At 49.6% G+C, this 15334-nt stretch overlaps 1 protein-coding gene across 4 annotated transcripts in view; it reads right to left on the bottom strand.

The window, feature by feature from the left end:
• The window catches only part of JAKMIP1 (janus kinase and microtubule interacting protein 1), a 127920-nt gene that overhangs the window by 42831 nt on the left and 69755 nt on the right, over nucleotides 1–15334 (bottom strand). For all 4 annotated transcript variants that reach the window (XM_059165624.1, XM_059165614.1, XM_059165633.1 and 1 more), the window contains 4 exons: nucleotides 5728–5937; nucleotides 4535–4654; nucleotides 1301–1447; nucleotides 248–388 (listed from right to left, as the gene is read on the bottom strand). In XM_059165624.1, the coding sequence (XP_059021607.1) occupies nucleotides 248–388; nucleotides 1301–1447; nucleotides 4535–4654; nucleotides 5728–5937 (618 nt within the window). The remainder of the gene's footprint in view (nucleotides 1–247; nucleotides 389–1300; nucleotides 1448–4534; nucleotides 4655–5727; nucleotides 5938–15334) is intronic.

Genomic DNA, 15334 nt, shown 5'->3' on the forward strand with positions numbered 1-15334 from the left:
ATGCTGCCTCTTAACGACAGCAAATCAGGGAGAAGGTTGGGAAAAAGAGTAGCCATGGAAACTGTGCCCAGCTTGCACAGAGTTCTAGGCTGTTTCCTGGGGGAATAAAGCAGAGAGGGGAGCAAGCGGTGGGTGGGCTCATTGAGGCCCTGCCCACGTTTAGTCACCCTGCCCTGAGCCTCCTCGCCAATCCTGGCACAGTGTCACTTGGCGCCACACCGAGAGCCCCTGCGGACAGCAGCCGTACCAGTGAGAGGTCGTCGATGACGTGTTGCTGCTCCAACACCTGCAGCCGCAGGAACTCGATCTCCTGCTCGTCCCTGGTCAGGCTGAGGTCGTTCAAGGAAGTGTGTCGCTTCAGAGACGCCTGGGCGGACAGCTTTTCTTTCTGCAGCCAGAGGGAGAGAGCATCGCGGGGGGGTTCTCCGTGGACAGCTTTGCCAGCTGGGGGATACATGGTGTGAGCTCGGGGATATGGGACACGAGGGGGAATGACGGCCAGCCAGTCCCCAGGCTGGAGGAAGCCATGGATACAGAACAGAAGCCAACCAGGGCACGGCTCAGAGAAAGGGCTGGCCAGGCACGGGGGTGGGAGGTAGTTGCCCAAAGGGAGCCCTGGATGCTGGACAAGGACGCTGGTGAGGCAAGCACACCACCCGTCATCACGCACCCTGGCACCTGGACCTTGCACCCCGCGGAGCATCAGTCTTGTTGCTATAATAGGGGTGACTGACCCTAACTTGGACAATGAGCCTCAGGCCTTTCCACAGTCCCTCAAATGCAAGACACAGCCCTGATCACAAAAAACGAACCCCTCTCCTTGGAAAGAATGCAAATCCCTTATGCAAAGAAAGTGCTTGGAGCAGAAATGGCCATGGCTTTCCCCCAGTAAGTGTGCTCAAGAGCCAAGTGGGCTGGGAGGCCTTTCTTTGCCACCACTCCATCCTCCAGAAAGTCCCCAATGCTGGTATTGCCACCCCACTTTCTGGATGAAGGCACTCAGTTGCAGGGGCAATGAGGGGGTGCTCCAAGGCCCCGGTGGCAGCAGACAGCAGAGCACAGGCACAGCCCCAGCTGCCAGGCGCTGCCTGGCGTCTTCCCTCTGGGCACAGAGCCCACAGCACAGCATGTCCCAGAGAAGCTGGAGCAGCGGGGATGGGCGTGGACTGAGACCCCTCACAAGCTTACGGGAGGAGGCAGGGGCTGCGGGGAGAACATGGACTCTGAAGGTCAGGGACTAGAGACTCCCAGATGGAGACCAGAACTTGGAGCTGGCGGTCCCAGGTGGCCAATGGCTCACCATTTCCACATTCTCCCTTGTGAGGTTCTTGATTTTTTCCTCCATCCTCTGGATGCTCTGCAGCAAATCCTCATTCTTCTTGTTCATTCGCTTGTTCTTCTCCACAAGGGGCTTCAGCTGGACCTCGGTCTCCCGGGAGCGTTTCAGCTATGGACAGAAAGACACAGAAGGCCGCTGGCTTTAAGACCCATCAAAGCGCTGAGGTCACAGTACGGAGGCTAGCAGAGATCCAGGCTGAGCCTTCCTTGGGACCGGAGCTGCCACCCTTAGGACCACATTTCCTGGATGGCACAAAACCCGAGAAGACCCCACAGACACCTGGCTTCCAAACATAGTATCCAACCTGAGGCTCAGAGGGCTCTGGGTGAGGCAGGAGAAGGAGGTTACAGCCCAACACGGGGAGGCCCACAGATCTGCCTTGGGGCCCCCTGTCCACTAGTTCCCAGAGGTCAGGATCACACGCACAGAGGGCAATCCAGTGACCTAGCTCCTCCTGGCCAGCATTGCTTCCTAAGTACAGACCCAGCAGAGAGCTCTGGCCTTCTTCAGATGAGAGGGAAGGCCTGGCCCACCTCATTGCCAGACTCCGTGCTGGAGATAGAAAGATTCGTAAGGTGGGATCAGTCCTGGAGGTGCTCCCTGAATCCCGACAACCAGCAGGGTGTCCTTCCAGTCTTTTTTGTCCAACGGGCATAGGGGGAGCCCCTCTTGGGGCTGGGGCTGGGTCAAAGGGATGACACAACAGGGTGGCCTTCCAGTGAATGGAAGAGGAGGGCAAAGACAGTAGAGGAGGTACGAACACTGTGAGACAAGGGCAGACAGATGTTCCGGGCGGGGAAACTGCATGCCCAGATGTTCCAAGCAGACAAGAACACAGCTTGCTCAGTGCAGTGGGAACAGAGAAAGTGGGGTGATGCGTGAAGGAAGAGCGGGCATAGTGAGGCATGGTTTAGGGAGCTGGAGAGCTCTGTCATTGAGTTTCTACCCCTGGCCCTCAAGGGCTTCAAAGCATGAGCACTCTATGGTCAGCTCTGCCTTCTAGAACACACTGTGGTAAGCCTTGCCAGGCTTATTCAACCCTCCCCACAACCCGAGGAGGGGGCCCCATCTTCATCTCACAGACAGAGAACCTGACCTCAAGATGCTGGGGTGCTGTACTCCTGACCATACAGAATGTGCTGGCTGGTACCAAGAGTCAAGCACAGGCACTTACCCCAGATCCCGGATTTGGGGGACCAGGCTATAAGAAAGATTAAACAGTTGGGGGGCATCCACTCAAATACAAAACGGACTTTGACCCATAGGTTCTACTTCTGGAAATCTACTCCATGCAAAAGAACCTGAACAACCTCGCAATCCTGATGGGCAGGGCTGTAATCCATAAAGCAAGTTGCAGAACAATAATACTGAGGGGAAATATCCCATTTGTAACCGCAAAACAACCGCAGAAACTCCTGTGGTGGATGTCGGTATGTTTACGTGAACATGAAAACCACGTAAGAACCACCTCAAAGAGCTAAGAGTCCTTATCTCATGATTTTAAGATCAAGGGACTGGCTAGCTGGCCAGTTTCTGCTTTATGCACTTCAGGGTGCTCTGAATTGCTTCAAGGAAGCTCCATCTGTTTCTAATCTTCTTAGTAAACTGTTCTACAGTGTGCAAAGTTCATGAATGCTTAACTGGAAAGGGTACATCTAATACTAGACGTACGGTCTTATTAAACCCATTTTAAAAATATGCCTTTAGGGGTACCTGAGTGGCTCAGTGGGTTACATCTCTGCCTTCGGCTCAGGTCATGATCTCAGGATCCTGGGATGGAGCCCCACATCGGGCTCTCTGCTTAGCAGGGAGCCTGCTTCCCTCTCTCTCTCTGCCTACTTGTAATCTCTGTCAAATAAATAAATAAAATCTTTTGAAAATATGCCTTTAAAAATACTTGAAGGAAATGAATTAATTTTGATTCTGTTAAAATTGTGAAAAGGTTGAGGTGTCTGGGTGGCTCAGTTGGTTAAGTGTCTGTCTGCCTTCGGCTCAGACCGTGATCTCAGGGTTCTAGGATCCAGGCCCACTCGGGCTCCTTGCTCAGGAGAGAACCTGCTTCTCCCTCTCCCTGCTGCTCCCCCTGCTTGTGCAATCTCTCTCTCTGACAAATAAATAAATATTTAAAAATTTAAAAATTTTTTTATTTGATTTTTTAGAAATTGCAAAAAGGTGACATTTCTTAACACTGTTCATTTCCTGTGTTTTTCAAATAGGATGACTTACTTTCATCATAAAATTTAGAATCAAGAGGAATATGATGAGGCATCCAGAGGTTTATGTACCAACTCCCATTACATAAAAATTCATTAGCTGTTTATCCAGCAAACTTAACACATATTCAAGAAATCGGTCTTCTTACTAGATTTTTTTAACCTGAAGTCCCCATTCATTATTTTTAAAATTAGAAATCCATGAACTTTTATGCAAAAGGAAGTAAACAGAGATGCAAAAACTAAAAATGATCTATAATCACACCACCTAAAACAACATCCAACATCCAGCATGATGACAATGTATCTTTATTCTATAACCTGCGTGTCGTTTAATTTACTGCAAGCCCATTTCCAAGGTCAATAAATAGGATCTCTATCGCCATTCCTAAGGACGGCACTCAGTGCACCACAAAAATGGTGCATAATTACGTGGCCCAGTACTTGAGTATTGAACAACTGGGTGTTTGTTTCATTTTGGGTCGGTCTCCCATAAACAGTGCAGTGAACACTCTCTCCACACCCCTCACATCTCCCACTGACTATTTGCTTGGGATAAATTCCTGTAGAAACAGGGGTGCCTGGGTTGCTCAGTGGTTGCGCATCTGTCTTTGGCTCAGGTCATAATCCCAGGGTCCTGGACCAAGCCCCCTGCTCAGAGGGGGTCTGCTTCTCCCTTTCCCACTACCCCACTTGTGTTCCCTCTCTCACTCTGTCTCTGTCAAATAAATAAAAAAAATCTTTTAGAAACTCCTGTAGAAACAAAGGGCAAGTTGCAGCTTTCTTTACTGGGTGTGTGTTCGGTTTTTTAATCTGAGATTAATGAGAAAGTAAAGAAAACTAAAAGAAAGTAAAGAAAACCAGGAGGCATCTACAGTGTGTGTTCAAGGCGGGTTTTGTGGCCACAGGGCGGTTTCCTCGCGCCCTACAAGGCAGCAATCTGCATCTCGAGGAAGCATCTGCATCTCGTAAAGCTGATTACCAGTTCGTTCCTTTCGTCTGCCAGGAGGGTATTTCTGTCCTCCAGCTTCCGTATCACCGAGTTCAGCTCAGCAATTTTTAGCTGGAATCGCCGCACGTCTCGCTCATCCATATGTTGATCCTAAAAAAATTGTCAAGATACAAATGTACTTTGAGGAAGCTTACAGGACACTAAGCGCTCCCAGAAAACCCATGGGATGTGACAGAGAGTTCCTTGTCGGGAGGCCCAATGTCAGGCGTTGCTCCCTGAAGTCGAGCCACACAGATGGGCACCCCAGGCTCCACCAGGGACTCACAGGAAGACTTCACCTCCGATGACAAGACTGCAAGGTCCTCCAATGGCTCCCACACAGCCAAATGTGGTCTCTGGGCACCTTCACGTCTGAGCCCCTGTCCACGGTGCCTCTCTTACAAAGACCCATCATGAATGAGCTAGGACATTCCTCAAGACCCACTGGGCCAATCTTGCTGACCACTGAGATGATAGAATCTCACATGGGATCTGCACAGATCATGCATGACAGACATTCAACCATGTGGTGATTGAATGAATGAGTGAATGAATGAGTGAGTGAATGAGTGGGTGGATGAATGAGTGAGTGAGTGAGTGAGTGAGTGAATGAGTGAGAGAGTGATTGAGGGAGTGAAGGAGTGAGTGAGTGAATGAATGAGTGAGTGGGTGAATGAATGAGTGAGTGAGTGAGTGAATATGTGAATGACTGAGGGAATGAGTGCGAGAATGAATGAGTGAGTGAATGAGTGCATGCACACTGCTTCAGCCTCCTCTGTGCATGCTAAGCACCAAGCTATTGCCCTCAAAGCCCTTTCTGCTGACTAAGCCCCTACCCATCTTGCAGGACTCCGACTTCAACACTGGGCCCCCTCCTGCACTCCTATGGCCAACATGGCACTGATGTCTTCATTTCCTTCTTGTCCACTGAGTTCAAGACGGCTGGAGGTATGAGCAGCCGGATGCTCACCTCTATATCCCCCATCATGTGCCTGGGCCTGGCACATGATGAATGTCAGCCCATTTAGGGAGGGAAGGAGCCAGGACGGATGGACAGATGTAAGGGAGGGAGGGTGAAGGGAGGCAAGCAGGCAAGGTGACTAGAAGAATGACCCACAGAAAGAAGGACAGGTGGTGGTCAGCCATGCGGCCCCACTGCTCGCACCTGCTGCTGTCCTCCTCACCTGGACGCCCATGAGCTCTGCCATGTCCCCTATCCCAGGCGGGAGCTCTCTCTTGGGGCTACTGTGGTACCGTTCTGCCTCTTTGACCTGAACCAACTGCTCATCCAAAGCCTCCTTTTGAAGAAGCAGCTTCTGAGTCTGACCCGTCTGAACCCCAAGTTCCTTCTCCAAGGCCAGAATAACACGATCCTTCCCTCTGATCTCGTCCATCTGCCAAAGAGAAAGAACAAGCCATCAATCTATGGGCCCGTGACCAGGGAAATCTCTCCCTCTTTGGCCTGAGGCCCAGGAAACAGTTAAGCGGGACCACCAACCTTGGTCAGCCGAACTCAGAAAACTCAGGACACAGAGAGTCTACAGCCCATGGCCCAGGCCTGCTCCCCTAAGCACAGAGAAGCAAGGAAGTTATGGGTTCGGTGACCTATATGTCCAACTAGACACTTACCTGTGAAATATTTATGTTCTTGTCTCTCTCACCTTCATGAAAGAAAATAAAATCCTGATTCCACCCCCCCCAAGGCCCCTCCCTCCCCAAGCCTCTCCTGTCTGGTCTCAGGCCCACCCCTCCACCAAAATAGCTCCTGCTAAGCTCTTCAATGCTCCCCTGGCCCCCAAAGCCACAGGACAAATTTCTGTCCTCCATCCTCCTCACCAGCATTGGGCCCATGAACTTCTCCCACCCCTCTAGCCCTCTGCCATGAGAGCATGGTTTCTATCTTCACAGACTTACCTTGTCTGGCCGCCATCAGTGTCTGGGATTTCCAAGGATTGGCCCTCTCCCCAGTCCGTACCTCTTTCCCAGGCAGCCCTGTCCTCACTTATGACCGTAACCCCCCCATCTGCTGCTGACACCCCAGCATGTTCCCCAGGCCCTGACTTGTCATGGGGCGCCAGATTCATAGACCCAAATTGATGTGTCTCCTGGGGTCTCTATAGGATCTCAGCCTCTCCACATGCCAACCTCCAAGCGAGCCCCAGTTCACCCAGCCTGCTCTTATCCCACATTCCCCAGAGGACACCAAGCAGAAAGAAGCTTACAGAAGAGAACGTTTAGGCCCCGAGCCATACACTTGCACTGATTCCCGACACAAAACCAACAGCTGGGAAACTGCCCCAGTAAGAGTGCTGTACTGGGATGTCATTCCTCCACCCCACCACCCCACCTGCCACCAAATCACCACCCCACCCACCACCAAATCCATGTCCTTCCTAGAACCTGAGAAGGTGACATCATTTGGAAAAGGGTTGTTGCAAATGTAATCAGTTAGGAGAAGGTCACTCTGGAGCAGGGCAGGCCATTATGACTGTCTTTAGAAGAGAAGAAGAGGCACATGGACACCCAGGGAGAAGGCCGAGTAGAGATAGAGGGTAGAAGCCGTAGGGATGGGCCCAGGAGCCCGGGAATATCATGGACCACCTGCAGCCCCAGCAGCCGGAAGCAATGTGACACCCTAGTATTCTGATCACACAACTTACAAGTTACAGCCAGTGCAGATCAACAACTTGGCACACTGGAAAAAGCCCGCTGTCTGGGGCAAGAAGTTACAGCCCAGGCACTAAGCTCCCACTGGCAGGCCATGTGACCTCAGCCAAAAAACATAACCTCTCTGCACCTCAGCTCCTTCCTACACATAGAGAAAGGGACATAGGAACATCCACCCAAAAGGGGAGAAGAGACAAGCAGGCTGGTGGGGAACTGGGCCACTGGGCGGCCCTGACCCCACCACCTCATTGCCTGGGTCATGTTCCCTGATTTCCTCCTGCACCTCAGTGTTCTCATCTGTGAAATGGGGTTGAGAACAGCACAGAACTACTAGGATGTTTTGAAAATTAAACATGCTAGCACAGGGAAAGCGCCTGGCACTGAACAGGCATCCAGTAGAAGCTAGCTCTGATGAGAGTTAGCCGATGGCACATAGTAGGACTCCACAAATGGTAGCACCTGTCCTTCCTAGACTTTGTCTCCCTTAGGTATTAGGATATTGAGGAAATAAATGAATACTGTAGATGTTTGAATGGTGGTCACTAAAAAGACATGCCCACAACCTTACTTCAGACTTCCGTGACTGGGACCTCATTTGGGAAGAGGGTCTTTGAAGACATAACTAGGTTAAAGATAGTAAAATGAGGAAATCATCCTGGATAAACTGGGTAGGTTCTGAATTCACCGATGAGTATCCTTGTATGAAGAAGAGAGTCCAGGCTCGAGAAAAGAAGCTACAGGGAAGAGGCCAGGTGAGGACAGAGGAGAGAGGGTTGGAGTGCCAGGAGCCCCAGGAGCTGGGAGAGGCAGGAAGGAGACTCCCCTGGAGCCCCCAGAGTGGCACAGCCCTACCCACACCTTGCTTTCTGACTTCTGGTCTCCAGACTTTGTATGAATTCGCTTCTACAGGTTTAAGCCATGAAGTTTGTGGCCATGTGTTAAGAAAATCACAGGAGAAGAACACAAATGCCCTTGAACCCAGATGCAGACCACCAGGGCAGATAATGCTGGTTAAGAGATGCCGCGCAGGCAAGGCGAGCTCAAACGCCGCCTCCCCCCCCCCCCACACACACAGTGTGTGACCTCCTGACACACAGATGAAACCACCTGTCAGACCCGCTTCAGCCTCTGTCAAGTGGGGACATGGAGACCTTTCTAGAACCTACCTAGTCCACTTGTGGAAATTTAGATTTTCGTGCAGAGCCTGGGATATTATAAGCTGTGATCCATGCTGTCTGCTCCCACTGATCTATGTTAGCTCCCGGTGAACATAAGTCCATCTTATTTAGACAGCAGACCATTAAACACTGATCAAACATGACTGAGATTATAGAAGGGACAAATAGTACTCTCAAAATACTGGGAGGTTTTCAAGCAAAGTTCTACAGTTCCGGAAAACTCTCTGAGTCACATTTCTTTGAGAGAAGAAAGTGTCCTCCACTCCCCAGCCCCCCGTGACCATCTCCTGGCTCCAGCCCAGGGCCTGCCAGGTGCAGCTTCTGGAACAGCAGCAGAACGTGCCCACGGCTCCCCCTGGTGGCGACCCACCAGGAGCTCCCCTCTGCGGGGAGAAGCACCTTCTGGCTAGAGAGAAAAATCCTTAAGGAGGCAGAAGACCTTTTGCCACCACTGATGCCAGTCCAGAAGCAGTAAGAAGTATGTGGAAGGAGTTCATTCATGTCAACCACTCCCCTGCTTTCATGAATGCGACAAATACTGAGCCGAGTGCCGTGAATTGGTACTGGGAAATTCTGTGACCAAAACAGAGCAGAGTCCCTGCCCTCAGAGCTTCTATTCTAGAGGGGAGGAGCCAATAAACATAATAAACAAATCAACACTGCATTGATCAGAGAGTGATTGATGCCAACAGAAAAAAATGAAGTATGGGCACCAATGGTGGGGGGTTGCAAGTTCACACGTAGGGCCCCCTGCAGCATCCAGGCCACGCACTTTTTAAAAAAAAATATTTTATTTCTTTACTTGAGAGAGAAAGAGAACACACAAGCAGGGGAAGCAACAGGCAGAGGTAGAGGGAGAAGCTGGCTCCCCACTAAGCAGAGAGCAAGATGTGCGGCTCGATTCCAGGACCCTGGGATCATGACCTGAACCAAAGAAGCCGCTTAGCTGCCTGAGCCATCCAGGTGCCCCTGAGCCACACACTTCTTGCTTTGCCTTGGAGCCCAGAAATGGAGCCCCCACCATGCATTACACTAGCTGCTCCCACACAAAGCAACAGCATGTCAAGCAGGACACCTCTGGAATCCCAAACTCTGTATCTAGAAAAGTGCCAATTCTCCCCCACTTACTTCAGGATATGAGCAGGGTCTTATACCCATCACCTTAGGAAAGGTTCTTAGAAAGGTTCATCATCAGAGATGATGTCCAGGAACAAATGGGCAATGCAGAAGGGCTTCTGGAGTCAACATCCACTGGGCTGTTCTATTTCCCCAGCCAAAGTCCTGAGGGCCCCGAGGGTAGGAGACTTGCCAACTCATTCAGCCAATAACAGGCTCTTCATTTTTCAACGTCACATTCAGCCCCCAGGCTGAGTTCTTAGCCACCCTAAGCCTCCAGGACCCTGACGAGGCCACCAATTGCTGCTGTTGGGATTCCCTGACCTGCAGCCCCCCAAGTGTGAAGCCATTCCTTCTCCCAGCTCCTGGTCTCAGCACAGGGCTTTAGCAGAGGGGTAGGGCTGAAGCCATTCCAGTTTCCAGGGCAGGCCCTGATTGACTCACACCACCCACATGTCCCGCCCCATGAGAGTACCTGGCTTGAGGACCTATTCGTGACCCAATCAGAGTCAAACAGCCTGGAGACAACACAGCTAGGCCCTCCTGCTCTTCCTTATTAGGGGCCAGAAAGGTGACTTTCTCTGGGCTGTGTAAGGACCAGGTTCTGGCACAGCACAATGTGAGAGCCCAGAGGCAAAGAATGTTGCAGCAGGAGGCTGAGCAGAGCCTCACAAACCTGGATCCTGGGGGGCATGAGTGCCTCGGGAGATGTGACCAGAGCTCATCCCAGTCCTTCAGTGGTAAAGGCTGACCAATGACGGTTCAAGCTGGTTCCAGGTGGAATTTCTGTCACTTGCAACTAAAAGAGCCTGACACAGAGTTCAGGAAAGCACACCAACTGGGCGACGGCTGCTCCTTCCTTCTCATATGCCCGCATGAGCTCAATACTACATGCATTACCAACGAGACACACTCTCTCGTGGTCTTCAGAGGACCCTCACAGTAGACAACATTCCCCCCATCTTACAGCCTGTTGGGGCCCAGAGCACTGCACATGCCCAGGCTCTCAGCAGTAGCAGAGTCGCGGTGCAAACACAGGTCTGTCTCTGCAGGGCCCGTGTGGTCCCATCGGTCCCACATCCACCGGGACATTTGTCCCCGCAAAAGCTTCATTTGGTCAGCTCCCAATGTGCCCATCAATGTGCGAGTAACTGTGTTAGCCCCCCTCTGTCCCAAAGTTCAGGGAAAAAAGAATGAATGAAGATGTGGTGATGACGTAAGGGACGATGAGGTCATGCCAGATTAAGGTGGCCCCTGGGTCCACTCTTGATGTCCCTGCAAGAAGGGGACCAGACACAGACACAAAGGGAGGAGAAGACTACATGGCAGCAGAGTCTGGAGTGGCATGGCCACAGCCAAGGAAAACTGAGGTTTCCCAGCCACCACCAGAAGTTGGAAGGAGCAAGAAAGGACCCTTCCCAGGAAGCTGCAGGGGGAGCACGGTCCTGCTGACCCCTTGATTTCAGACTTCCAGGCTCCACCACCATGAGAGAATATATTCTGGTTTTAAGCTACTGAAGTTGCCATCATTTGTTTCAGCAGCCCTGGAAGACTAACAGAGGGCCTAACTGGAATTTATTAGGGGCTGCTGTGCACTTCAGTAAAAGGACATTTCCTGGTCCCTATTGCAACTAGGTGAAGCTGAGTGAGTAGGTGCTGGCCAAAGAGCAGGAAGATGGCATGTATGGAACTTCACAGAAGACCACGCCCTTCTTTACCGGCCCTCCTATTGGCAACCTGGGATGACGATGCAAGGGCTGGCACTCAGCAGGGATGAGGGGCCATGAGAACCTGAGCCACTTCCCAAAGCCCATTCTGAGGGCAAAGCTGGGAGGTACCTGTGTCCCTCACAACCCTGTGGAGCCCTGTGGCAGCCCCCTTCAGAACTCATACATGAGAGAGAACTCAACTTCCAAATTTTAAGCCCTAATAGACTGCGGTGGTCGTCTGTTACTGTCCGTTGGCAATGAGGCCAAAGCCTAACAGGTCTAGGAGATGAGTCTAGAAACTGGTGTTGCTGCCCAATGTGGACCATATTTGCCTTTCTTATTTCCCTTTCTTAAGAGGTATGTTAAATGTGTAAGCAGGGGCCCAAAGGCCTTCCCTCATTTCTAATCCGACCCAGCTGACAAAGAAATAAAACTCAGGCCACCTTGTGAACACGTTGCCATAAGCAATAGGCCTGCCTGAGGAATGACATTTTCCAAACTGTGAGATAACAGGGGAAATGGACACTTGTTCTTGTCCCTTGATTCTTCAAGTGGCCACTTTAAGGGAAAACCCCACACACACCAAGAACACCTGAATTGAGGATATGCCTGTTTCGTGCTAAAACGGAAAAATCCTTTGGTGCATTTTAAATTAAGCTCCAGCAGCCCCTTAAGCAAATATTTGTTCCTTCCCCCATTTTATTTACTTTAAATATAAATTGCTCCTGCAAGAGAGGAGCACAGTTCATGGGTCTCCTGTTACAGGAACGATAAGCTGAAGTTCACTTTATTCTCGTCACCCTGGGGCAGGTATGGGATTACTCCCGTATTGCAGATGAGGCTCAAAGAAGGTAAGAGACTCGATGGGGTTCACCCAGTGAACAAGACCAGATTCCACCCAGAGCAGACCTTCTCCAAAGGCTCCCTTTCCCTTGATGTGACAATGCCCCCTCCATAAACACACACACACACACACACACACACACACACACACACACACAGAAAAGGAGCTGGGGATTATTTCTGAGAACTCAATATCAGTATGTGCTTAGATCTTCTATAAATTAGATTATCGGGGTGCCTGGGTGGCTCCATCATTAAGTGTCTGCCTTCGGCTCAGGTCATGATCCCAGGGTCCTGGGATTGAGTCCTGCATCAGGCTCCCTGTTCAGTGGGAAGCCTGCTTCTCCCTCTCCCACTCCCCTTGCTTATGTTCCCTCTCTCATTCTGTCTCTCTGTCAAATAAATAAATAATCTTTTTAAAAAATTAAAATCAGTGTATCTCCACTTGCCATTCTCAGATCAAGAAAAAAAAAAAGTAGGCTCATGACCCTAGAAAATGTTCTAAGTGCCTGTCATCCAAGGTCCCTGCCCCTTGCCTTCCTAGCCACCTGCACCCTAGAGCTTGTCACAGGCACAGTGGGATCAGGGCCTGGCCAGGACCAGGCACACAGAGGAACTTGGTGCTGTCAGTGAGTAAGTGACCCAGCCAGGGCACAGGGACTCTGCTTGTGATGTCACTTTCCCTAGACCAGTTTCCTGTTGCACAAAATGAGACAGCAGGTAAAACCACTCTCAGCAAACAAGCCTGGGTACAGAAACCTGACAGGGAGAACAGGCCAAGTCCCTGTATCCTAGCAACTGCAGCCCCTGCTCAGGCATCCATCCTCCCCACCTCCACAGCCACAGTCCAGGCCCAACTCCCTCTGGGCTCCAGAGGATGCTTCAGGGGGTGCACAGAGGACATTTGGTGAAGTGTCCACCCTTGAGAGTCCATTGGGAGAAAAGATAGGCTGCAGGCAAATGTCTTCCATCATTATTCTGCCAGCCAAGCCCTGTGTGCTCACTACGATGAGGTCTGCTAGAGGACGTCCCCCAGGGCATGAAATCCCCCTCCTGCAATGTGACCTTGACCAAGGTCATCTGGAGGCAGCATACACTATAGAGCTACATGTCTGGGAAAGAGAATCATGCACTCCCAATTCGGGGATAGGGGCCTGGGAGCAGGCAAGGGGTCTCGGTCTTGCCATGACGTTCCTGTTCATGAACTGTGTGGTGGGTGCTTAAGGGTTCATTATCTCATCTATCCTTTTTGCCAGAAATGTTTCTTTCCTTTTTTTTTTTTTTTGAGAGTGAGAAAAGCAAGAGAGGTGGAGAGAGAATCTCAAGCAGACTCCACACCCAGGACAGAGCCCAACGTGGGGCTTGATCTCACAACCCTGAGATCACAACCAGACCTGAAATCAAGAGTTGGACTCCAAACTGACTGAGCCATCCAGGAGCCCCAGAAACATTGTATAATTTTAAAACTTTCGTTGAAGGCAAGAACATCAATTCTCCCGTCCTTGACAATGGCAGTTTCCACTGTATTTTCATTTACTATTTTACAGGGAATCCAAGTATCAAACATTACCATGGCTATTTTAAAGTTATAGGAAAAATGATCACACCGTACTCCTCCTTTCATCCAGGGTTTTCCCCTCTGCACAGAACGGTCTCCCATCACCTGACAAACTCCTATTCATCCTTCAAAACCCAGCTCACTTCCTCTGTGAAATGACTCACACACCAGAGTCACCCCTTGTTCTTCCTTGCTGCCTTTTACACTGGCATGGTACTAGCACCGAACTAATCTCCCCACACTGTAATAACCTGTTCATACGCCGTCGTCTGGTGGTCTGTCAGCTATCTGCTATCTAGGCCCACATCTTATTTTTCTCTGCCACTCTGGTGCTGAAGCTAATGCTGGAACTCGGACAAATAAACATTCAATGGAAGGAATAAAAACTCTACTTGCACTAGGGCCATCCTGAAAGAGTGGAGTGCTGTTTACACCCTAATAGTCCCCTCCTTCTTACTGCCATTGTGCTCACTTTCATGTCTTTATGTACACGTGTGTCTTCATTGCCCTGGGGTCTCCCCATAGGAGTGGAAGTCCCGGGCAGCATAAATTGCTGTTTTAAGGAACTGCCAAGTCATTTTCCGAAGTGGTCATAGCATTTGATGATTCCAACAGCAGCGTCTGAGCATTCCTAGTGTTCCACATCCTCCCTAGTCTCTGTTATTGTCTGGTTTTGTTTTGTTTGTTTGTTTTTAATTACAGCCATTCTAGTGGGTATGAATAGCATCTAGTTATGACTTGTGTTTCCCTAATGATCCATGAGCTTGGGCAACTTTTCATTTGAGTACATCTTCTCTTTTTAATGCACCCTTAAAAAACTTTGCCCATTTTAATTATTATTATTATTTTTTTTTTGCTTCAAAGTTGTTTTTACAATTCAGATAAAAGTTATCTGTGATACATGTCTGGAAAATACCTTCTCCCGATCTGTGCTGTGCCTTGTCTCTCTTCCACTGATGCCTTTGGATGAACAGAATGTGTTTCTTAAATGTTCGGTGTACAACGTTCTCTGAATAGTGCGTTTATATGAATAGTGTATTTTTGTCCTGTCTGAGAAATATTTACCTAACCCAAGAGCATGAAAATATTGCTCAGTGTTATCCTAACAGCCTCTCTGGTTTGCTTTCTAACATCTCAGGCTATGGTCCACCTTGAATTAACCTTTATGGATAGCATGATGTAATGATCACTATTCCTGTTTTAGGTTGTTTTTCTTATAGATGTCCAACTACTCTAACACGGTTTATTGAAAGGCCATCCCTTCCCTACTGGACTGAGGTGTCATCTATTTCCTAAAGCAGGCAGACACCTCTGTATAGGTCTGTTTTGGGACTCTTCTGTTTCCCGTGATTTATCCACATATCATTCAGCCTGTCTTGGTAATAATCTTGATTATATGGTAGTATGAGCTTTCTTGATTTTGTTTGTCTTCAAGATTGTGAATCCAGGTCCTTTAAATTTTTAAATCAAATTTAAAATCCACTTGCCAATGTTACAAAAAAAAAAAAAAAAAAGTCTGCTGGAGTTACGATAGGGATTGCCCTGAATCTATGGATCAATTGTGGAGGAACCGATATTGATACCATGAAAATGGCTTCTCCCTTTACTAATTAATAAAGGTCTCCTGTATTTTTTCTCACTAGTGTTTTCTAGTTTTCAGGGTAGAAACCTTACACAGCTTTCATTAGACTGTGCTCCAAAGTCTTGGCACTCTACTATA

This window comes from Mustela lutreola, chromosome 1, assembly GCF_030435805.1.
Source record: "Mustela lutreola isolate mMusLut2 chromosome 1, mMusLut2.pri, whole genome shotgun sequence".
In the NCBI taxonomy this organism is placed as follows: Eukaryota; Metazoa; Chordata; class Mammalia; order Carnivora; family Mustelidae; genus Mustela; species Mustela lutreola.